Below are 24,942 nucleotides of genomic sequence, written 5' to 3'. Positions count from 1 at the left end.
AAATTCATCTATCATAGACTTTTGTATACTCAAACTCCCCCCAAAAATGTTTAGTAGATAGAGGGTCACTTTTATGAAAGCACATACAAGTACTGGATCTGAGTTAAGAACCCCAGAACTCATAAAGCCCATTTGGTAAAAAACCTGTCCGTAATCTCAGCACTCTTTCTGTGAGATGGAGGGCAGAGATAGGAGGGAATCTGTGATCTTTCAGAACAGCTATCCTGGAGCACGCATTAGCCAATAAGAGAACTTTGCTTAATCAGTGAGAGACCTGGGTTGCCCTCTGACCTCCACTTGCACCCATGTTTTACACATATACAAGTTCTCTCTCTCTCTCTCTCTCTCTCTCTCTCTCTCTCTCTCTCTCTCTCTGCCAACTTAACTATCCTGGATATTATAATTAATAGTAATTTTAACTATTATTTCTGAGTTTTAGTTTCTAAACTACAAAAACATGTCATTTTCTACAACATGTAAGTTCCTCTTGAAACATTACCTGAGCCAAGGACTGGGTTAAAGGCTAATGCCACCACACCTGGCTATTGAAACATCATCAAACACACAATATCCTCAAACCCCAGACAAATAAGTAGATTAAGTATAAGTATTTCCCAAGATGACAGACCCAGAGACTTACTCTAGCTATTTCTACTGGGCTCATACTCTGTATGCAAGACTTCCCCTTCTAACTCCAGCACTCAGGGCTAGCAATGGGAATCCTACATGGTTTATGTTACATGTCTAATTGCCCATCAAAACAATTAAAAGTAAAACATACTACTTATAAAAAGACACCTTAGAGAGTGACAAGCTGCCTTGGTGAACCAGTAAACAGAGAAATGTGAACAATGAAGTCAAGCCATCTGGTCCAATCACATTCCTCTCTACAAACCTAACTTGAAGAATGTGCTCCTTTGAGTTTCAAGTCCTTATCTGATTTGTCTACAGTATCTTTCCTATAATTGTCTTGGACAGTGCTCTTTTCCCTGCTGTCTGTTTCTTAGTGAAAGGTCATGAAGCACGACTGGAATTACCATTCTCCCCACCCACCAGAGACGCAGCCTAAGAATTCGTGTTAGCCAACTTTCCAATATGAAGCAAAGCCTCCCTTCCTCCTGTGACGGTTGAGTCATCCTCTGCTAGATAAGAGCAGCTATTTAAACTGCATCAGAAGCTCGAGCACTGGCAGTTGGCTGACTGAGGTCCTCTACTGTTTCAGTTTCCCATTCTTGGCATGAATTTGGAAATGGCTTTTGATGACAAGATGAAGCCTGTGAATGGCCAGCCTGATCAGAAGTCATGTGGCAAGAAGCCTAAAGGTAACAGGGGTGGGTGGATGCTTATAGAGGCAGAATACCAGGCTTAGCTCAGAAATATAAATTAAATGTACTGATGAATGAGGTTAGAAGGTAAAGACATTCAAATATCAGAAGATAGAAGAGGGTAACGCCATTAATTTAGAAGGAGAGCAAGGAGGATTCAAGATAATAACTAGCTGGCACTACATCTTTAGTATAAGCTGTTCTCCGTGCTATATGGCTTTAAGTTAATGCCTTCTCCAAATGGCAGTACTCATATCATCTGCTGTCTGTAGAAAGCGAACTCAGAATCTGGAGGATTAATAAAGTCACTCTGTTTCCTTGGACAAGACAGAGTAGAGCCAAAATCATACCAGATTCCCACATATGAAGAATCCAGTCTATAAAAGAATGGCAGAAAATGCATCCATTCAGAGTACACAATAACTGATTTTGTGTGTTGCTGAAGTACTGCAAAAATGGGGAGTGTTTTGTTAGTTATCTAATGCAGATTTGGTATATTCAGTACGGCCAAATATACATTAGACTCTTTGTCCATTGTTTGCTTTGAAAAATTGTAGCTTGTACTTCACTATTACAGTAAACTTAATTACTTATGCTGAATAGATAACTCGATTCTGTAGAAAACTACAGGTAAAACATCTATTATTTTATAAAATCGAGAGAAAAAGGCCAGGTAGGTGCACACCTTTAAGCCCAGCACTTGGGAGGCAGAGGCAGGTCACCTGCTCTACAGGGTGAGCTTTAGGTCATCCAGGAATACACAGAGCAACCCTGACTCAGAAACAAAACCAAAAAAAAAAAAAAAAAAGGAACAAATTGTAAGAAGAGGAAGAAAGGCATAGTGTGTCTGTAAATAAGCCTGAAATCTCTCAGTGGGTAAGATAAGGCCGAGTGTGGTGTGATTTAATGTCTGAGTGACTGAACTAGCTCAGAGTCAGGACAGTGCTGGAGCTTGGTAGTAGACCCAGCAGCAGTGGAGCTAGCTTAGTGTGAGAAAGTGCTGGTGTTTAGTAGTAGATGTAGGAGCTAGTACCACGTGTGAATTTGCTCAACCACTCATTCATTATTTGTGCAGTAAATATTGTTTTCTAACCTGACTTTTACCATAAATACAACTAGTTCTTCTTTAGGAGCCCTGGTTAGACTATTTACTGTGGTATAAGCTATATACTGAAGTTAGTGTACCAATCTTTACTGATTGACTAAACGTTGTTTTCTAACTAGAAAGCCAGTAGTCTCCTCCTCCCGCTGAGATGGGATGAAGGTGCCTTTTGATAATAGGAGCTTTGCGTCTCCCTTTCCCACGGTGGCTCAGGCAATTGGTGTTTTCATTCAAGAGTTGTGGACATACAATGTGTGATGAATACTGGGGTGGAGGGGAAGGATTTTTACGCACAGACGCCTGACGCCAGCTGCCACGCTAAGGCAGCTGCTTGTAAGAGATGTTCCTGTCTTCTATTACCTGTCGGCTCATGACATGAGCAGAGACAGAAATCCTTCAGCCGGAGAGTGAGCTGTCTTTCTCCCCATCAGAATTTCTCTCTGTTTTATATCATCTGTGGATTCTAACACAAACTAACACAGGAGAACGCAGAATATGTTTGACCATTGGCCAGCTTGGGCCCTTACTGCATTCACTCTGAAAGCTTGGTAGTCTAATAGTCCAAGCATTTCGGCTGATGAGCATTGGATTAAAGGACTACATTCAGAGCCAAAGGTAGTACTGCTTGCCTGATATCCCAACACTGCGGAGGCTGAGGCAAGAGGACTTTCTTCCAGTCTAAGGCCAGCCTGGGCTATCTGGTGAATTCCAGACATGCCTGGATTAGAAAGTAAACATCATTTTGAGCAAGAACAGCATAAAACCCAAAGACCTACATTTTAAGCTTTTCTTACATGTGTGTTATCGAGTTAGTGAAACTGAAACTTTCGGTTCCTTCTTTAGAGAGAATAACATCAGTCTTCTGTTTATCTTAAACCAGATGCATTGTGTGTGATGTTTTCCTCTCGGATCTGTAATGGCTGTGGTAATTCAATGCTGGGACACGTCACTGGACAATCACGTGTCTGAGAGCTGCATGACTTGTTTTTGTAAATAAGGCAGCGTTTCCTCTGAGGATAATAGGCCACCCCTAATGTAAGTGTAAGGCAGCTATTACTAGAAGAAAATTGTTTATCAAGGTTTTATTTCTAATTTCCTTTGGTCAATAACTCCAGTTCTAGGAAGCAATTTTAGAACTAAGAATTGAATAAGATATTAGGCATAGAATTTCATGAGGAAATCTCAGATCACTGACTAAAATGTTTTGTTTAACATCTGACATTTTTTTTTTAATGTGATGTTACTTATGAGTACCTGTGTAAAGCTAAAATAACTTATCAGGGATTGTAGCCCCCATTTTGTTTCTTAATACATATTGGGGATTTCTACCTCATTTATGCCTGTTTTGTTCCCAAGAAAATGATGAGGAAACACAGTAATTTATTAAGCTGTAGGCACTATGCTGGGCAGGTTCTGAGGTATTCTAATCTTTCCATGCTGTTAAAACCTACCTGAATACTCCTTTTAGTTGTGGTTTGTCCTGGAGTTATCTGTATTTTCATGCTAATTCCACTGCCCCCAGGACAGCTGCCTAGTCACTTACTCAGGACTTAGGTGACTTCACCAGAACCTTCTCCCCATTGAATTTGTAAAATACAGGTGAGGGGCAGGTACAGAATAGAAGGAGGCCTGTCATTGGATGAGAAGGAAGGATGGGCGGGAGAGAAGTTTGAAGGAAGAGGAGGAGATTGGAAAGGAAAAGAGGAAGGGACAGGAGGGAGAGGGAGAGAAGCCGTGGCAGGAAAATATGGCGGGTGACGTTAAGATTCCACGCTGTACCTTTACAGGTTGTTAAAAATGTTTTTAAAGGATGGATATGGATTGGGCTTTGTATGTCTTGTTTAGGTGGGCAATTATATCTTATCAACTGGGCCAAAGGTTATTGTGTTGTATGTTCTTTCATGTGTAGATTTAAGTGTAATGGAGTGTGGGGCGGCTGGTCTGGGCCACCACAGAGTTGGGATGTATGTTTCTGGCATGGACACCTGCCTTGGGAACTAGATAGGTAGAGAGATTGCTGACAGGCTCAGAGAGAGGCCTTCGACCGTGTGATATGGGATGAAGCAAAGCGTTTGAGAGGCTTTGCTGACTAAGATTAAGTTATCTAGGAGATATCTTGGGGCACTGCAGTGCCAGACCTAGCAAGATAAAAGACAGCGTTTTTATTTCATTTTTTTTTTATATTTTTACAACAACACCATTCCTTGCCAAATTAGTGTCTTTGTGCATTTTCTGTTGTAGTTGTCTGTCCTCAGAGCAAACTTCTCTTGGCCATGTGCTCCTGGTCCACCCTGCCTAACAGCTACATTTTTCTCCTCCCTCATCTTCTTCCTTCTCCTCATAGTTCCTACCTGAGATCACCCCTACTTATCTCTAGTCCAACCTTTCTCTCTCTCCTGCCCAATGGCAGGTTACAGTCTTTTATTATCAGATCAGAGATTATTGGGGGAGCATTCTTTACCACACATTGGTCAATATAATACCCATGTCCAGACTGCAGCCTGGTCTTGGGGCACAGAACTCAGCATCTGAATACAAGGTGCATAAGATTAACCCCAACCCATGTGTATGTAAACATCTCTCTTTCTGCATAGTAGATAGAGTTATTAGGCTGTGTTGAGAGGTCTTAGAAGAGCATTGTGAACAGGTGAACAGATGAAGGACAAGCTTCAGGATGAAGTATTTAGGGTCTATACCTCATACTGAATCCCAGCTGTGATTTTTTCCCCATGTGAGTAATTTACTTCAGTTCCATATAATCATCCATTGTTTCACCAGCACAGGAGCAGAGCCAGTGAGACTGGAGGCAGGGTGTTAAGAGATGCAGATCACAAAGCAAGCCCAGACACAGACAGTATCCAGAGTCTGGCTTGACAACCTACATGTGCCTTTTCCAATTTTCTGATTCTCCTTTCCTGCAGGGCTGCATTTGCTTTCTTCCACATGGTGGTGCCCTGCTGCTGTGACTCTGGCCATCCTTTGCCTAGTGTTATCAGTGACCCTTATTGTACAGCAGACACAGTGTAAGTATTGAAATAGAGAACTGGAGGTGGGAAATGAGGGTTATGAACACAGCTTATAACAGTCAGTTCAGACCAGCCTAGCCTTATGTTCATTTTAGGCTAATATTATGTATTTATACACATTAAGTATATCATTAAGTATTAATGGCCATACTGTGCTCATTCCTCCATTTGAAAGGGGTATGGGATGGGGACTGTTCACAGTAGATTGTTTTTGTTTTCCTTCATAATTTTATTGAGGAGCCTAGTTTCACCTTAGAATAATTTGGTAATAATTTGAATTTTCTAATACACAGGGTTACATCTGAGCAACCCAAGAGAAAGAGAAATCCCATTTACTTTGGTTTTGATATATTTGATTAAATGTTAAGAATCATATCGCCCCATTAAAATAAGTAGAACACTGATAACAAAATGTCATTTGTGTTTATAACATGTAGAATATTAGAGATGCTGAGAAAGAGAAAGTAGTGAGAATAAGAACGAGAGTGGCTAAGAAGGAAAGATAATATTGTCCCTGCACCAGCCTGCATAAGCAGGTTGCTGGTCTGAATTTTTCCACCAGCCAGGGTCCAAAATGTAAGGACTCAAAAGTACCATTTGCTTCCTACATGTCTAACTCATCTAACCCCTTGTAATTGGGGGAACGGGTATGTGGGACTTGAGGTCTCTCTTAATGATGGTTCAGGACAGGGGATCCCACCCAACAGCAGCAGTCAGAAGAATCTACCTTTGAGGTATCAATCACCACCCAGCAGGCTTGATCAGATTTGGCCTATACACTAGAAGCAATACACTGGAAGAGAGCTGAGTTCCTAGAACCCAGTTCTTTAAATCTATTCAATTGCACAACATTCATTTCATCTTCACTCTTCTAAACTATTTATAAGAAAGAAAGAAAGAAAGAAAGAAAGAAAGAAAGAAAGAAAGAAAGAGAGAAAGAAAGAAAGAGAGAAAGAAAGAGAAATTTCACTGCCAACATACAGAAATTTACAAATATTTCATGGATGGTTGTCTCAAAAATGAAGGCAAATGTCAAAATTCCTAAATAAAATTAGGAAGTCTGGCAGTGTAGACAGAGTGGGAGGAGCTATAGAGAAATTAAGCTGAATAAATTGCTGATGGCAATTTCTTCTATGAGTCAGAGTTAGGGAAAAGGTGATGACTATAGACTGTCAATATTTTATTTATTCCATTATAGTATTTCTTACTTTATCATTACTTTAAAATTTTGTATTTTACAGTTTTATGGTTTTGGGAATTTCCATTATGTACATAATGCATTTTGATCAAACACATTCCCATTTTCTCCATTTCAATTCCTCCCCACACACCCATGCCCTCTTTCCTCTGAATTTCACGTGCTCTGGTTTTCTTCTTAATCCCATTGACTCTACTTAATGCTGCCTGTATGAGTATGGTATAGGGCCCTCTGCTGGAGCATAGGTGACCTCGCAGAGGTCACATCCGTAAAGAAAACTGACTCTCCCTTTCCAGGATCCATCAATTGCCAATAGCTCCTCAACTAGAGGTGAGATTTCATGAACTAATGCCCATCCATTGTCTTAACCTTATTATTTTCATAGCTTGTACATATACATACCCATACACATATGTCATATACATATACAAACACCTACACATGCATCATATACATATAATAAACATAAACATATACACATACACATACACACAAACATCATGTTCATATACATATATACATATACACATCATATACATATATATCATATACATACACATACACATCATATACATGTACACATACAAATACACATGCATATATATCATATACCTACACATATGCATACATCATATACATATTCATCATATACATTACATCATATACAAACATATATACAAACATATAAACATACATACACACACATATATACATATATATACACACATATATATACACATATATGTACATGGCATTCTGCATGCTGATCAAGTCCTCTGCCACCTGGGGACATCACAATCTCCCATCCCTATGCCAGAGCTACATCTCCATCCCTCCCTCTTGTGCCACTAAGCTATATCTCCATCCCTCACCACTCTGCCACTAGGCTATTCTGTCATCTCTCAAGAAAACATAGAACTGTGGCAACTTTTTTTTTCAGAAATATATGCAAGATCACTAAAAAAATTACAAAAAAAATTCAATTTTGAAAACTACAGTTAAATAACATTTAAGTCCATAAATTGTGAATAAGCATGGGCCATTTTTTAGAAGTCATTCAAGTGCATTTAGACCTCCATTATTGTTCAAGTTCATCGAACATTTCTGTCAACACTAATCTGTGTCAAGATAGATTGTTTAAGTCGGTGTCTTAATTTCATGGACATCCTGGGGCAGCATACATATTGGACAGGCTAGGCTGACTTTTAATTCTCTCTGGTTTAGTACTCCAGGTATCTGACCTCCTAAAGCAATACCAAGCAAACCTTACTCAGCAGGATCATATCCTGGAGGGGCAGATGTCAGCCCAGAAGAAAGCAGAAAATGCTTCACAAGAATCAAAGAGGGAACTGAAGGAACAGATAGACACCCTCACCTGGAAGCTAAACGAGAAATCCAAAGAGCAGGAGAAGCTTCTGCAGCAGAATCAGAACCTCCAAGAAGCCCTGCAGAGAGCTGTGAACGCTTCAGGTACAGGGGAGGGCCAGTGAAGAGGACTGGTGGGTGTTCTGCTCTGCTAGAAGTATGTAGCACAGCACACATATGTCAAGCATTCAGAGTGCCCTACACAAGCTCCCTGTGACTGCCATTTTCACCCTGGCCCATGGGAAGCCTGGTAATCATTGGAATTGAGTTGTTGGAGCTCTCCTCATGGCCATTAAGTTTTCTGCCTTCTTTCTTTCAAATGCTAGCTTTGAGGTTTGGGTTGAAGCACTGTTCTGCCCCATTGTCACCTCTTGCCACAGATATGTTATGGTTTCCTTCTGAATGCATTTTAATCACTGGCCTCCCTTTCCTTGGGGTCTTCCTGTCATCCCAGTTCTTTAGCCCAGCTCCTTCGTTAGCTTCATTCTGACCCTGTTTCCTTAATGGAGACTGCATCTGTCTAAGTAGAAGCAGTAGAGGTCAGCTGACTGAAGACTGAAGTGGATACTTCAGGTGGAACAAAAATAAGAGGTTTGGAAAGTGAGTTTATATAGGAACTGAGATGGCTTCATCTATTTCAAGGGATTAAGAACCTAGGGAGCAGAGGAAAAATTGATTGTGCTGACAACCTTTGTTCTGTTAGAGATTGTTACTGCATTTCTGCAATATTGATCTTTTTGGCAGTACAATCAATGAGGTATGTGCTTCTAAGTACAGAATTTCTTTTACTACCATGTCCCTTCTCAGGAAGTATTTAAATAGGGCTCCATTCTCCGGATTAGCAATTAAGTGCCAATCAAAAGCAAATTTCTCCAATGTCTTGCTTATGTGGCTAACAGTTTAAATTGCAGTTTCTTCGAATACATGTACAATAATGACATAGGTGGCCATTCCTTCATGATATAGACAAAAATATCGTGAGCAGGATAGTTCTCAGTAATGATGTGAATGGTTTGATGTAAAGTTACTCAGTTTACAAGTCTTGACAGACCCAGAATTGGTGCATGCCTTTAGTCATAACTGAGGAGACAGAAGCAGGAAGATCTCTGAGTTCAAGGCCAGTGTGGTCAACATGGGGACATCAAGTCAGGGCTAGCTACATGGAGAGATTAAATCAATCAATCAATCAATCAATCAATCAATCCTTTCTATATGAATAGGGTTATTTCAAATTGAATTTGCAAAAGTAGACAGAATTTTTGTGATGAATTGACCTTTGATTTAGTTTAAAACATATATTTAATTTTCCTATGGAGAGACCTTTCAATAAAGTGAAGTGACTCACCACTTCAAACCAGGTTTAAGGGAAGAAGGCTTAAATATCAAGGATGGGAGTGCTTACATACACAGTGGAAATCCCAACCAATGGTTTGCTTCACAGGTGCAGCTGTGAAAAGGTTTAAGTTTATCAGCTATAAATAGCGTGGGATTCAATGTGTGTCAGGACCATGGAGAACCCTCATTCACAGGACAGAGATGAACTATGGATCAGACATGGAACTCACATCTCTCTTTCTGGCAGCTATTCTTGGTCTTGTTCTCCATTCCTTCTGATGCTAGATATAGTCAATTAATAGAGACCGCAGACAAAAGCTTTGATCATGTGGCTTCAAATAAAAGCCTCATAAAAATATCATAATACTGAAATTCCATATGAAAATATGAAGCGAGTTTTCTCAAATTTGAGGAAGGTTTTACCTGTCCTAATAGATCTGTTATGGTTTATTTGGAAGCTAAGGTGATGCAAGTCTCTCATAGGAATATGTTCAATAATTAGCAACAGAATTAGTGGTCCTTCTCAATCTTTATCTCTTCAAATAGCTTGATGAAAATGTTTGTAGGACACCAGATCCTGAACCTCTAGCAAGTCTAGAGTCCATAGGATACTTCCTCAATTAGTCCATCCACAAAGATGTCTAAGAGAAAGTGTGCTCAATGACTGTATTAGGTTCTGAAGAGGAAGAGAAGCAACAGGATGACTATATATTTAAAGGGTATTTATTTATTAGGTTGGTTTACATAATATGTCAGGAGAGTCCAACAATAGTTGTGTTGCACTGGATGGGTGAAGAATTTGGGAATTGATAAACTTGCCTGCAGAGCAAATGTCCATTAGCACAAAGCAAAGTTCTCTTTTCCCTCCTTGTCACTGTGTTGACACAGGAAGGGGATGCCCACATTTAGTTCTCCCCTCTTCAGATAATGTGATTAAGAAACATCATCACAGGCATGTCCAGCAGTCTGGTGTTTACTCCATTCCAGATCTAAATAAGTTGACAGCCAAGGTTTATCAAAAGACATTAAATACACATTCAACATTAGGTTTAAATTCCTAACTTCTAGATCTTTCAAATGAAGATGACTGTTGGAGTTTATCTCTGAGTTTCACAATGGTAAGATGAGTTCAGATGTGCAAAGTACTTCCAACAGTCTGTTCAATTGGTAAATAATATTTGTACTCATTAACTTTTGTATGTATTAGTAGATATTTCTATATGCTATATCATTTTCCACGTACATATACACACACAAAGAAATGTAGTTGACTTTAATAGAGTCCATATAGGCATGCCTCTCACTTTGCCATAACATAGGCAAGGTGTCTAAGACCATTTCTTGAGTTAAAAAAAACTTGATTTGTTCAAACTTACGTACTATAATGGGGCTAGGATAATTATAAGGAAAGTTCACATTTAGTTTCTGCTTTTATTATTCCACACACTTTCTACTTTATCATTTAGGTACCTAAATTTAATTTTCTGTACTTTTTAAACTTTTTTGTTTATTTTGAATAGATTGTCACTCTGCTCCTCAGGGTGGCCTGGAAATCATTTGTATCATATTAGCCTTGAATTACACATGGAAATCCTCCTGCCTTAGTCTCTTGAGTGCTGAGATGGCAGACAAGAGCTATCGTTTTAGGGGTATGTTTGTCTCCCTGATGGAGCTTGCTTCTCTAAAATTACCAGGTATATTTGTGCTACAATGAAAATTGAATTTTTTAATGTAACTTTTCTTAAGGACATTTTCCCATTTTGCTCACAATGTAGAGGAGTCCAAGTGGGAACTGAAGGAACAAATAGACATTCTCAACTGGAAGCTGAATGGGATATCCAAAGAGCAGAAGGAGCTTCTGCAGCAGAATCAGAACCTCCAAGAAGCCCTGCAGAAAGCTGAGAAATATTCAGGTACAGGGGAGGCCTGGTGCGTGTTTGGCTCTGTTAGAATTAGGTTTAACAAAACCAGCACAGCACACATGTGCCAAGCATTCAGAGTGCCCTACACAAGCTCCCTGTGACTGCCATTTCCACCCTAGCCCATGGGAAACCTGGTAACCATTGGAATTGAGTTGTTGGAGCTCTCCTTCTCATGGCCATTAAGTTTTCTGCCTTCTTTCTTTCAAATGCTAGCTTTGAGGTTTGGGCTAAAGCACCGTTTGTGCCATTGTCACCTCTTGCCACAGATATGTTATTGTTTCCTTCTGAATGCATCTTAATCACTGGCCTCCCTTTCCTTGGGGTCTTCCTGTCATTGCAGTTCTTTAGCTCAGCTCCAGTGTTAGCTTCATTCTGACCTTGTTTCTTAAATGGGCACTACATCTGCCTAAGTGTAAGCACTGGATGTCAACTGACTAAAGACTTAGGTAGATACCTCAGGATGATCAGAAGGAAGAGGTCTGGAAAGTGGGTTTATATAGGAGCTGAGACAGTTTCATCTGCCAAAGGGATTCAGAACCTGATTTGAGAATGTAATGCACTATTGAGCTTTTCTGCAGTGTAAGCAATGAAGTATATGCTTCCAAGTACAGAGTTGAGTGTTATGGAGTCTCTTTTCCTACAATGTCCCTTTCTAAGAAGTGCTCAAATGAAGGTTCCATTCTCAGAAATAGCAATTAAATGACAGTCAAAAGCAAATGTCCCCAATGTCTTGCTTATGTGGCTAACAGTTTAAATGTGAGTTTCTTTGAATATAGATTAAATAATAATGATATTGATAGCTATCCCTTCAAATTATATACTAAAATATTGAGAGTAGGATAGAGTTTATCAATACTAAAGGTGAGTGGTTTGATGTAAAGTTACTCAGTTTATAAGTCTCTTCAGGCTGAGCATGACTGAACACACCTTTAATCCTAACAGGAGAGATAGAAGCAGGCAGATGTCCTAGTGCAAGGTCAGCCTTGTCTACATAGCAAGTTCTAGCCATGGCTACAAGGGAAAAAACCAGAGAGATGGGAGAGAAAGAAGAAGGAGGAGGAGGAGGAGGAGGAGGAGGAGGAGGAGGAGGAGGAGGAGGAGGAGGAGGAGAGGAGAGACAGAGACAGAAAAGGGGAAGTAAGGAGGAGGAAGGGAGAGAGGGAAGGAGGGAGGGAGACTTTTAACAGAAAAGGAGTAATTTAGATTTACAAAACTAAATAGAAAGATTTAGACAAATTGACATTTGACTAGTATCAAATTATAAATTTATTTCTCTAGGGAAATATCTTTCAATAAACTAAATAAAACAAAATAAAATAAAGGAACTCGATACTTCAAATAAGGTCTAAGGGAAGGAGACTTAATATCAAGGATGGGGATGTTTACATACGCAGATGATTAAAATCCCAACCAAAGGTCTGTTTCTCAGATGCAGCCATGAAACCGTTTATATTTATCTGCTCCAGATTGCATTGCATGGGATTCAATCTGTGTCAGGACCATGGAGAACCCTCAGGGATGCCGACCATGAACTGTGGATCAGACACAGAACTCACATGATTCTTTCTGGCAGATATTATAGGTTTTGTGCTCCATTCATTCTAATGCTAGATATAGCCAATTAGTAGAGACCACAGATGCACTCTTTGATCATATGTCTTCAGAAAACGTGTAATAAAAATATCATAATACTGAAATCCCATGTGGAAAACAAGGCTAGTTTTCTCAAATTTGAGGAAGTTTTATTTGTCTTACTAACAGATCTGGTATAAAATACTTGGAAGCTAAGGAGATGCAAGGTTATCAGAAGAATAGTTTCTACATTCAGCATCAGAACTGATTGTCTTTCTTAATCATTATATAGGAAAATAGTTTGATGAAAATGGCAGGTTCCCTGTAGACTCCCAAATCTTGAATGTCTAGCATGACCTGAATCTAGCATGTTTAGGTCCCACAGAGGAATATTTCCTCAATTAGTTCACCTTCAAAGTCATTTGAGAGGAAGTGTGCTATAGTGAATGTATTAGGATCTGAAGAGGAAAAGAAGCAACAGGATGACAATATATTAAAAGGGAGTTTATTAGGTTGGAGAGTCCATCAAGGATAGGTGGAAAAATTGGCAGCTGAATACTCGGTGATGGCTGGAAGTCTCACCTATCATTGTCTAGCATTGAAAATCCAGAACGTCTTTGAAGAACTACTTATCTTTAGTCTATTTTAGAAGTCAGAAGAAGCAGATTCTAATATCAGTAAAAGAATGCACCCATGGTATTGATAAACTTGCCTGCAAAGCAAATGTTCATGAGCACAAAGCAAAATCCCCTTGTGCCCTGTCTTTGTGTTGACACAGTAAGGGGGCGTCCATATTTAGAGGAGGTTTTCCCATTTCAGAAAATCTCATTGTGAAACTGTCTCATAGGAACAGCAATCTTGTTGGTAGCCCATTCCAAACCCAAATAAGTTGACAACCAAGGTTTATCAAAAGACATTAAATATACACTAAATATGAGGTTCAAATTCCTGACTTCTTGATCTGTCAAATGAGGATGATTGGTGAAGTTTATCTCTGAGTTTCACAATGATTAGATGAGTTCACATATGCAAAGTACTTTCAACAATTTGTGCAATTGGCAAATAATATTTGTTTTTATTAAATTTTGTATGCGTTAATAGGTATTGCTATAAGCTGTATTATATATTTTACACACACATACACCATACACCCACACAAAGAAATGTAGTTGATCTTAATATATATATATATATATATATATATATATATATATATATATATAGGCATGCCTTTCTCACTTTGCCACAATATACACAAGGTTTCTAGACCAATTCTTTGGTCCAAAAACCTGATTTGTTTATATTTATATACTAAAATGGGTCTAGGCATATTATGAAGAAAGTTCATGTTCTGCTTTTGATTTTTGTACGCACTTCAACTTTAGTTTCTGCTTTCATTATTCCAGAATCTTCTAATCTTGTTGTTTATGAACACGTTTTCATTTTGTGTAGGTCTGTTTGATGTTTCATTTTGTTTGTTTGTTTGTTTGTTTGTTTTAGATAGATTCTCATTCTGTAGCCCAGGTTGGCCTGGGAATCATTATTTAGATCAGATTGGTCTTGAACTGAGATTACAGGCAAGAGCCACCACATTAGGCCTACATTTGTCTTCTTGATGAAGCTTACTTCTCTAAAATTATCAGGTTTATTTGTAATACAGTGGAAATTGAATTTTTAATGTAACTCTTCTTAAAGACGTTTTCCCACTTTGCTCACACTCTAGAGGAGTCCCAGAGAGAACTGAAGGAACAGATAGACACCCTCAGCTGGAAGCTAAACGAGAAATCCAAAGAGCAGGAGGAGCTTCTGCAGCAGAATCAGAATCTTCAAGAAGCCCTGCAGAGAGCTGCAAACTCTTCAGGTACAGGGCGGGCCTGGTGGGTATTCGGCCCAGTCTTATTGAGATTTAACAAAACCAGCACAGCACACATATGCCAAGTATTCAGAGTGCCCTACACAAGCTCTCTGTGACTGCCATTTCCACCCTAGCCCATGGGAATCCTAGTAATCATTGGAATTGAGTTGTTGGAGCTCTCCTCATGCCCATTAACTTTTCTGCCTTCTTTCTTTCAAATGCTAACTTTGGGGTTTGAGCTGAAGCACAGTCCTGTCCCATTGTCTCCTCTTGCCACAGATATGTTATTGCTTCTGTCTGAATGCATCTTAGTCACTGGCCTCCCTTTCATTGGGGTCTTCCTTTCATTGCAGTTCTTTAGCCCAGACCCTGTTTCCTAAATGAGGACGACATCTGTCTAAGTACAAGCAGTGGAGGTCAACTGACTAAAAACTTAGATGGATACTTCAGACTGAACAAACATAAGAGGTTAGGGAAGTGGGCTTATATAGGAAGTAAAATGGTTTCATCTCTCTCAAGGGATTAAGAATCTAGGGAGCAGAGGAAGAATAAAGTATGCTGACAACCTTTGTGCCATCAGAGATCGTTACTGCATTTTTACTACATTTCTGCAATATTGGTATTTTCTGCAGTGTAAGCAAAGAGGTGCATGCTTGTAAGTACAGAGTTAGGTGTGACGGAGTCTCTTGCTACCATGGCCCTTCTTAGGAAGTGCTCTAATGAAGATTCTATTGTGAGGATTATCAGTTGTCACTCAAAAGAGAACTTCTCCAACATCTTGTTTGTGAGGCTAACATTTTAAACATGCCTTTTTTTGGAAAAGGATTACATAGTGATAATATTGATTGACATTCCTTCACTGTGTAGACAAATTTTTAAGATTAGGGCAGATTTTAACAATAATGATGATGAGTGGTTAGATGTAGAGTTACTCAGTTTATAAGTCTTTTCAGGCTCAGAACGAAAGGGCATGAAATGCTGTGTCTTTTATCCCAACTGGAGATACAGCAGCAGGTAGGTTTCTGAGTTCAAGGCCAGCCTAATCTACATAGCAAGTTTTAGGTGTGGCTACAGGAAGAGATTAATTGAATAAATAAATAGATGTCTGTACGGTGTAAATGGAATTAAAATTTGCAAAAGTAAACATTCAGGTTTCGACAAATTGACCTTCAACTAGTGTCAAACATATATTTAGTTTCTCTAGCAGGGGGTGGAGGACTTTTCCATAAATTAAATGGATCCAATATTTCAAAACAATTTTTAAGGAAAGAAGGATTAAATATCAAAGATGGGAGTATTTACATACACAGGCAGCCAAAATGCCAGCCAACGGTTTGTTTCACAGACATAGTAGAAAAACAGTTTACATTTGTCACCTGAAAACAGTTTGGGATTCGTCTGTGTCATGACCATGAGAAGCCTTCTCTCAGAGATGCCAGAATTGAACAACAAGTCAGACACAGAGTATACATGTGCCCTTCTGGCAGATATATTGGTCTGGATTTACAGTCCTTTAAATGTTAGCTATGACCAATTAGTAGCAATACCAGATGCATGTTTTGATCATGTGGCTTCAAGAAAGGCCTCATAAAAATATCATAGCACTGAAATCCCATGTGGAAAGATGAGGTTTTTCTCAAATTTGAAGAAGGTTGTACCTGGCCTACTAACAGATCTGGTATGATTTACACGGAAGCAAAGGAGAAGCAGAGTCTACATAGGCTAGATTTCCTTTTTTACATTTAGCATCAGATTTGGTGGTCCCTTTTTAATCTCTATCTATGAATATAGATTGATGTAAATGGCAGGTTCCCTGTAGGCTCTTAAATCCTGAAACAACAAGTCCAGAGCCCAAAGAGGAATATTAACTCAATTAGTTCATCCACAAATACATTTGAGAGGAAGCGTCTTATAGTGGCTGTATTAGGTTCTGAGGAAGGAACAGAAGCAATGGAATGACTATATATTTAAAGGGCATTTATTGGTTTGGTTTACATAATATGCCTGGAGAATCCAACAATGCTTATCTCATACTGGATGGGTAGAGAATTTGGCAGTTGATCAACTAGTGAAGTTGGTTATCTGACTTGTCATTGTCTGGCACTGACTTTCTAGAATATCCTTGAAGAGCTACTGATCTTCAGTCTATTTTGGAAGCCAGGAGAGGTTGATTCTAATATCAGGGAAGGAATGCCACTATGGGATCGATCAACTTGCCTGTAGAGTGAATGTCCATTAGCACAAAGCAAAGTTCTCTTCTCCCTCCTTGTCTCTGTGTTGACACAGGAAGGGGATGCCCACATTTAGTTCTCCCAAGTTCAGATAATCTGATTAAGAAAATCTCTCACAGGCATGCTCAGAAGCCTGGCACCTAGTCCATTCCAGATGCAGATAAGTTGGCAACCAAGGTTTAGCAACAGACATTAAATACATATGCAGCATTAGGAACAAATTCCTGACTTCTTGATCTGTCAAATGAAGATGATTAATGGAGTCTGTCTCTGAGTTTTACATATACAAAGTATTTCGAACAGCTTGTGTACTTGGTAAATAATATTTGTATTCATTAATTTATATGTAATACTGGGATATTGTTATGTGCTATATAATGTTTTACACAGACACACACACACACACACACACACACACACACACACACACAGAGTAAAGTTGTCAGTTTTAAAACTACATATAGAAGCATGCCTTTCTCACTTTGGCATAATGTAGACCAAGTGTCTAACCATTTCTTCAGTCCAAAAAACCTGATTTGTTTACACTTGCAAGTGAAATGGCCTAGACTAACCACGAAGAACATTGCACATCCTACCTTAGACTCATATGTGCCCTTTGGACTTTTCTTTTTGTTTCACTATTCTAAACTCTTTCTACTTTATCATTTATATAAATGTTTTGTTTTGTAGTTTTGTTTCTTTTTTATTGTTTGTTTTAGATGGATTCCCACTCTGTAGCCCAGGTTGGCCTGGAACTCACTAATTAGAACAGGTTGGCCTTAAACTCATGAAAATCCTCTTGACTTAGTCTCCTGAGTGCTACCATATGAGGCCTTCATTTGTGTTTCTGATGAAGCTTACTTGTATAAAATTACCAGATGGATTTGTTCCACAACAAAAATTTAAATATAATTTAACTCTCCTTAAGCATTTTCTCTCCCCTTTTGTTACAATGTAGAGCAAAAGGCAATTCCTTGTGTGTCAACATCACAACCATGTTGCTATTGACCATGCTGATGGTCTGGGAGTTCTCAGTGCATAGATATTGACACCTTCATCTACTGCCTTCTCCCAGATTGACTTTGCTGGATTCCTTACAAAATTTTGCTGCTAGGAACCTCTTAGTTCCTGAAATTAAAAATCCTCATTTTATATCAATACTACATTCTCCCTAAAGCAAACTTGTTTCAAAGAATTCAGTCCACTGTGCAAAGTTAAATTTTCTTACACACACACACATGTTTTAGGAAGGAAAAATTAATTGTAATGGCATAGGTTTCTTAACCGAAATATTAATTTAACATAAACTAGTATGATGTTCTCAATAGGCTAGTCAGCATGGTTCTGTCTAGCTCTCAAAGTCACATAAATGCTTTATATGCAAACACAGGTGTCTGCAAACTCATCTCATTTCACAAACCACATTGGGGACTATATTGGGTAACACAGGGATAAAAGAAGGAGACGAAGTAGTGAAACCTAGTACTGTTACTCAGAGAAATGGAGCTGTTAAATGCATGTCTGACTTTATAATAACAGAATTGCCAGTGGTCATCCATTTCTTTAACTCTCCTTTTCAACATTTCTAATATAACTTTTAAAAAATCAAATTCCAAATTTGTATACTACTCTATGTCTCCAAAGATGGGAAATGAAATGCTAAATGGAAAGCTTGGATTACTAAAATCAGAATGCCTTATCTCCTTTTATTCAAAAGTATATATAGTTGAAGAATGCAACACACACACACACACACACACACACACACACACACACACACACACACACACACAGAGGTACCTATATATGGAAAGTAAAGACTCTGGCCATTCTGGTTTCTGTAGAATTTGGGTAACTTTCTAAGGAAGAATTGAAGAAGTGTTTTTACTCAGAACTCATCCATTATATGCTAACACTTCCTAGGTCCTTGTCCACAAGACTGGATCTGGCATAAAGAAAACTGTTACCTCTTCCATGGGCCCTTTAACTGGGAAAAAAGTCGGGAGAATTGCCTATCTTTAGATGCCCAGTTACTACAAATTAGTACCACAGATGATCTGGTGAGTTCTTTGGGGTGATGGTGATGGATTATGGATTGATAAAAGAAAATGAAGGCTTAAGAGTTTGGGGTAGTTTCTTAGTCATGTTTTTGTTCTTTGGCTTTTTGTTTGTTTGTTTTGTTTTCATTTTTGTTTTATTTTTGTGAATAGATGCCATGGCTATAGCAACTCTTTTTTTTTCTTTTATTGGATTTTTTTATCTAATATTTTAAATATTATCTCCTTTCCTGGTTTCCCCTCTGGAAACCCACTATCCCATTCTCCCTTCCCATGTTTCTATGAGGGTGCTCCCTCATCCACCTACCCACTCCCACCCACCTCCCTGCTGTGACATTTCCCTACACTGGGATATCAAGCCTTGAGAGGACCAAGGGCCTCTCCTCCTATTGATGACCAACAAGACCGTCCTCTGCTACATATGTGGCTGGAGTCATAGGTCCATCCCTGTATACTCTTGGGATGGTGGTTTAGTGTCTGTGAGCTCTAGGGGGTTGATATTGTTGTTTTTCTTAGGGGGTTGCAAACCTCTTCAGCTCCTTCAGTCTATGGAGACTTCACATCCTATATGCCCAAGGCCAACTATGCAATCTGATGGTATTTTCTCTCAAACAAGTGTTACTCCCTGTGGTAATTTGAATGAAAATAGTCCACATAGTCTCATAGGGAGTGGTATAATTGGATGTGTGCCCTGTTGGAAGAATTGTGTCACTAGGGGTTGGCTTTGAGGTTTCAGGAACTCAAGTCAGGCCTAGTGTCACTCTCTTCCTGCTGTCTGCATATCTAGACACAGAACTCTGAGTTCCTCTACAGCACCATGTCTGCTTGTGTGCAGCCATGTTTCCCACATGATGACATAGAACTAATCCTCTGAACTGTCAGCCAGCCCAAAATAAACGCTTTCCTTCCACAAATGGTGCTGGTTCAACTGGGGTCAGCATGTAGAAGAATGCAAATCGATCCATTCTTATCACCTTGTACAAAGCTCAAGACCAAGTGGATCAAAGATCTCCACATAAAACCAGATACACGCAAACTAATAGAAGTGAAAGTGAGGAAGAGACTAGCATTTCACTAAATCACCAAGGGATATTGGAGAACTTTCTGCTACTTAGTTTGATGAATCTAAAACTTAGAGTGTTGTCTTTCCACAGAACTTCGTCTTACAAGCAACTTCCCATTCCACCTCCCCATTTTGGATGGGATTACATCGGAAAAATCCCAACCACCCATGGCTATGGGAGAACGGCTCTCCTTTGAGTTTTCAATTGTAAGTCTACTACTGCTCTTGGTGGTCATTTTGAGTGTTCTATTTCTGTCTGGACCTGTTTTGAAGTCCCTGTCACATTCCACCTATGTCCTCTTCTTGTCAGAATGAACAGTGGTAAATACACTAAAATCACAAGAGGGTTTGTCATTTGCCCCTTCCTACCTTGCTGGCATTTTCTTTCCCATTACTGCTGATTTCAAGCTTTGAGATGTGGTTGATTTCTAACATAAAGATAATATGTGTCCTGTTTTCTTGTTTTTTCTTTCTGCCTGCAGCTTTAGGACCAGGGGCGTTTCTTTACAGATGTACTCATCAGGCACCTGTGCATATATTCAAGGAGGAGTTGTGTTTGCTGAAAACTGCATTTTAACTGCATTCAGCATATGTCAGAAGAAGGCAAATTTATTGCTAACTCAGTGAAACTAAGGATTCTGGAGAAGAACAGGAGAAGACCTTTAACTGTTGTTTTGAAATTTAAGCTATCCTTTCTTGGGTGTAAAACATGTGGCCTTGACAGCTGTCAGTTACTTTCTAACTGCAGTTCACCTCAACAGAGACAAAGACCAGAAGCAAAAACCCGGGGGTCCAGCTGATGGCATCTTTGTATCAAAAGTTGTGAATTCAATTGTTTATCCATGTACACTGGCCCCGCCCCTCCCAAGACTCCCAACCAACCTGCAATCCTTTTTTTCTTTCTTGTTTTAAACTATGCCTCCTGTCTGACCTGGGGGATGCTTTCTGCTCAATTTCCTCTACCTCAGGTATGCCTTCTGTTGCTGCATGAAAGACAGAATGTAGAAAACCTTCTTCAAGTGCAGGCAGAGAGCTCAAAGTTAAAAACATGCCTAAGAAATAGCATGCAAAGAAACAGAACTGGAAAAGCTACACTGTACGCAGGAGCTCATGGTCTCTAAAAAGCTATGGCTTGATCTTCACGACTTGGGTCCATCTCCAGACTGCACCATTTACACATTTATGTTTTTTTATTTTATTTTTATTGTGTGTTTATGGATAGTTGGCCTATATGTATCTCTGTGTACCACATGAGTGTCTCCATTCAGAAGAGGGCATCAGATTCTCTGAAACTGGAACTGCAGATGGCTGTAAGCTACTACATAGATGTAAAGAATTGAATTCATGTCCTCTGAAAGAACAGTCAGTACTCTTAACCATGAACTATTTCTCCAGGTCCCGTGATCATTTCTTGTATCAGCTATTTCTTCACATTTGCTCTACCAAAGAACAGAGCTTAAAACAGTATTTTATAAAGCCATAGAATATGGCCCCAAAACAAAACTAGAATTTTTCCCTTAAATTGCATACTTTGTAGACAGTCTCTCCTTGACCCTGCCATGCCATGCTATGACTTAGAAACATACATGACCAAAATGGATGAAACTCAGTTGAAGAACAAGTTCTTAGAATCACCTGAGCTGGGTATAAAAATATTGTTCTATGGGAACAGATGGATTTAGAAATATCTATTATCAGGGCCTCCACCATCCCCACAAGTCACAGACTCTTCCATTTCAAAGGAAGCTTTCCATTATGCTAGAGGTAATATAGCATATATGTCATGTATATGAGTGTGTATTTGTGTGTGTGAGTGTGTGTGTTCATATGCTAGATACGTCCTTGAGAAGATGAGACATTGGCAGCTTTGTGTGTAATGAATTTGCAATAATCCAAATTTGTAAGTAGTTTCCATGGTTCCTTATAGTGATGACATCACCACAGCCAAGATGATGAGCATACCTGTTGTTTCTGCCCCTTTCCAATGCTTCCTCCCTAGAACAAACACCAATCTGTTGTCAGTTGTCATTTCATAGAGTTTATAATCTTGTTTTTAAGAGAGAATCTCATTATATAGTTCTGACTGCCCTGGGACTCACTACACAGACCAGCCTGGCCTCCACCTTCCAGAGTTCCTCCTGCCTTTGACTCACAAGTGCTAACACTGAAGGAGTGCACCGCCATGTATGGCTCATGCAGTTTATGTGAATGGAATAGTATAACACATCCAGATTTTCTCAGTTCAGTTTCTTCCACTTGGTGCTATTATTTTGGTATTCATACATCTCTGCCTCAGTGTTTGTATCAGTTCTTCAATTTTTTTAAAATGTTGATCATTCCCCTGGTGGGTACATATTGTCATTTTTATCTGTGTATTTGTTGATGTCATTTGGGTTGTTTTTGTTTGGGGTCACCTACAAATAAAGCTGCTATGAATGCCCATGGACGATTCTGGTTTCTCATGTAAGCACCTCTGAGTGTGACACTTGGGTCATTCAGTGTGTGAATATATGGTTGGCCATGTTAACCATTGCTTTTTGAAATTTTCAATTTTTTTTTAAAATTAGTCGACTTTACATCTCAACTCCAATTTCCTTCCCTCCTCTCCTCTCAATCTTCACCCACCTCCCTCTCCTACCCCCATCCACTCTTCCCTTTCTCTTCAGAAAAGAGGAGGCTTCCCACAGATGTCAACCAGCCTTAGCGTATCAAGTTGCAGTAAGAATAGGTTTATCATCTTCTATGAAAGCCTTAATTTTTAGACTTATCACTGTATATGCAGTATTTTGTTTGCATGTATGTATTGGTACCACATATATGCCTAATACCAGAGGAAGTCAGAAGAGGGCATGGTATCTTCTGAGACTGGAATTACAGACATTTTTGAGCCATCCTACAGACTCTGGAAATTGAACCCAGGATTTCTGGAAAGTTAGGCAGTGCTCTTAACCCCTGAACCATCTCTTCAGGCCCTATAGCAATCTTTATTGATATGTAACTGTGTATAATTGCACTTTTAGTTTGAAGTTCTTAAATGGCAAATAGTCTTGAATTTATTTTCATGTTATCATTTACTGTCTGTACATTTTCTGTAATGAAATAACTAAGCATATCTTTTGAGAATTTTATTTTCTTACATTTTAAATCTGAAGGATTTACATACATACTGGAGAATAAAAACAGCCTAATGTGGAACAAGAGTGTTTGTTTTCATTACAGTTCATCCTTTTTTATTGGTTATTTTATTTATTTACATTTCAAATGTTATCTCCCTTCCCAGTTTCCCCTCCACAAGCCCCCTATCCCTTCCTCCCTCCCCCCTGCATCTATAAGGGTGCTCTCCCACCTGTCTTCCCACTCCTGCCTCAGTGGCCTAGCATTCCTATGTCCTGGGTCATCAAACCTCCACAGGATCTAGGGGCTCCCCTCCAGTGGTGCCAGATAAGGCAGTCATCTGCTACATATTCAGCTGGAGCCATGAGTACCCCCTGTGTACTTTTTGTTTGATGGTTTTGTACCTGGGAGCTTTGGGGGTCTGGTTTGTTGATATTGCTGTTCTTTGAATGGAGTTGCAAGCCCCTTTAACTCCTATGGTCCTTGCCCTAACTTCCCCCATTGGTGTCCAGTGTTTGGCTGTGTACATTCACATTTGCATTGCTCCAGCTCTGGCAGAGCCTCTCAGGGCACAGATATACCAGGCTCCTGTTAGTAAGCTCTTCTTGGCAGCAGCAATAGTGTCTGGGTTTGGTGTCAGTGGATGGGATGGATCCCTAGGTGGGGCAGTCTGTGGATGACCTTTCCTTCTGTCTCTGCTCCACACTTTGTCTCTGCATTTCCTTTCGACAGGAGGAATTCTGGATTCATATTTTTGAGGTGGGTGTGTGGCCACATTCTTCAACTGGAGTCCGTGCTTATCCACTGGACATGGTCTCTACAGCCTCTACCTCCCCTTTGTTGGGTATTTTGGCTAAAGTCCTCACTATTGGGTCCTGGGAAGCTATTGGGTGCCTAGCATCTGGGACTTTCTAGTGGATACCCCCAGACCCTCCTCCCCAATGCTACACACCTACAATTCTGACCCTCTTACTTCTTCCCCATATCTGAATCCCCCCCTCTTTCCCTCTCCCTACTCTCTCCCTCTCAGATCCCTCTCTCCCTCTACTTCCCAGAGATTATTCTCTTCCCCATACTGAGGAGTACTGTAGCACCCACACTTTGGTGTGATCTTTCTTCTTGGCTTTACAGAATGTATTAGGCAGTGTTCCTTCTGTTTCTATTTATGAAATACTCTGAGAAGTATTGGTATTATGTCTTCTTTGAAGGTCTGATAGAATTCTTCACTAAAACCATCTGGTCTTGGGGATCTTTTGCTTGAGAGACTTTTAATGACTTCGTCTACTTCCTTACAGGTTATGGGACTGTTTAGAGGGTTTATCTGAGCCTGATTTAACTTTGGTACTTGGTATCTGTCTAGAAATTTTCTATTTCATCCAGATTTTCCAGTTTTGTTGAGCATTGGCTTCTGTAGTGGCATCTGATTCTTTTTCTAAATTTCTTCAGTTATGTTTGTTATGTCTCCCTTTCCATTTCTGATTTCATTAATTTGGATACCATCTCTGTGTCCATTGGTTAGTCTGGCTAAGAATTTAGTTATCATGTTGATTATCTCAAAGAACCAGCTCCTGGTTTTGTTGATTCTTTTTATAGTTCTTTTTGTTTCTAGTTGGTTGATTTCAGCCCTGAGTTTGATTATTTCCAGTCCTCTATTCCTCTCAGGTGTATTTGCTTCTTTTTGTTCTGGAGCATTTAGGTGTGCTGTCAAGCTGCTAATGTACGCTTTCTCCTGTCTCTTTTTGGAGGTACTCAGAGCTATGAGTTTTCCTCTTAAAAC

The 24,942-nt window shown here is 39.5% G+C and overlaps 1 protein-coding gene across 3 annotated transcripts; it reads left to right on the top strand.

The window, feature by feature from the left end:
* The first annotated feature begins 623 nt into the window (after positions 1-623).
* Olr1 (oxidized low density lipoprotein receptor 1) lies at positions 624-23,246 on the top strand. Of its 3 annotated transcripts, XM_039106956.1 has the most exons (9): positions 1,186-1,322; positions 3,308-3,462; positions 5,349-5,450; positions 7,876-8,121; positions 11,127-11,264; positions 14,569-14,706; positions 18,855-18,991; positions 20,143-20,258; positions 20,534-23,246. In XM_039106956.1, the coding sequence occupies exons 4-9, from the start codon at positions 7,950-7,952 to the stop codon at positions 20,676-20,678; spliced, it is 846 nt and encodes a 281-aa protein (XP_038962884.1). In that variant the 5' UTR covers positions 1,186-1,322; positions 3,308-3,462; positions 5,349-5,450; positions 7,876-7,949; the 3' UTR covers positions 20,679-23,246. The 3 variants fall into 3 exon arrangements, with proteins under 3 accessions (XP_038962885.1, NP_579840.2, XP_038962884.1); NM_133306.2 differs by lacking the exon at positions 3,308-3,462 and having other exon boundaries at positions 1,159-1,322; positions 20,534-23,243; XM_039106957.2 differs by lacking the exons at positions 3,308-3,462; positions 18,855-18,991 and having other exon boundaries at positions 624-1,322.
* Positions 23,247-24,942: the final 1,696 nt, after the last annotated feature.

Source organism: Rattus norvegicus, chromosome 4 (genome assembly GCF_036323735.1).
Source record: "Rattus norvegicus strain BN/NHsdMcwi chromosome 4, GRCr8, whole genome shotgun sequence".
Taxonomy (NCBI): Eukaryota; Metazoa; Chordata; class Mammalia; order Rodentia; family Muridae; genus Rattus; species Rattus norvegicus.
Note: the sequence above shows the minus strand (reverse complement) of the source record. Positions and strands in the feature narration are given on the sequence as shown.

Excerpts from the sequence above, each read along its gene's own strand:
- Olr1 (NM_133306.2), top strand. The coding sequence starts at position 1,238 with ATGAATTTGGAAATGGCTTTTGATGACAAGATGAAGCCTGTGAATGGC. Across the intron at positions 18,992-20,142 it reads TTAGTACCACAGATGATCTG|AACTTCGTCTTACAAGCAAC; the intron begins GTGAGTTCTTTG and ends GTCTTTCCACAG. Across the intron at positions 20,259-20,533 it reads TCTCCTTTGAGTTTTCAATT|CTTTAGGACCAGGGGCGTTT; the intron begins GTAAGTCTACTA and ends TTCTGCCTGCAG.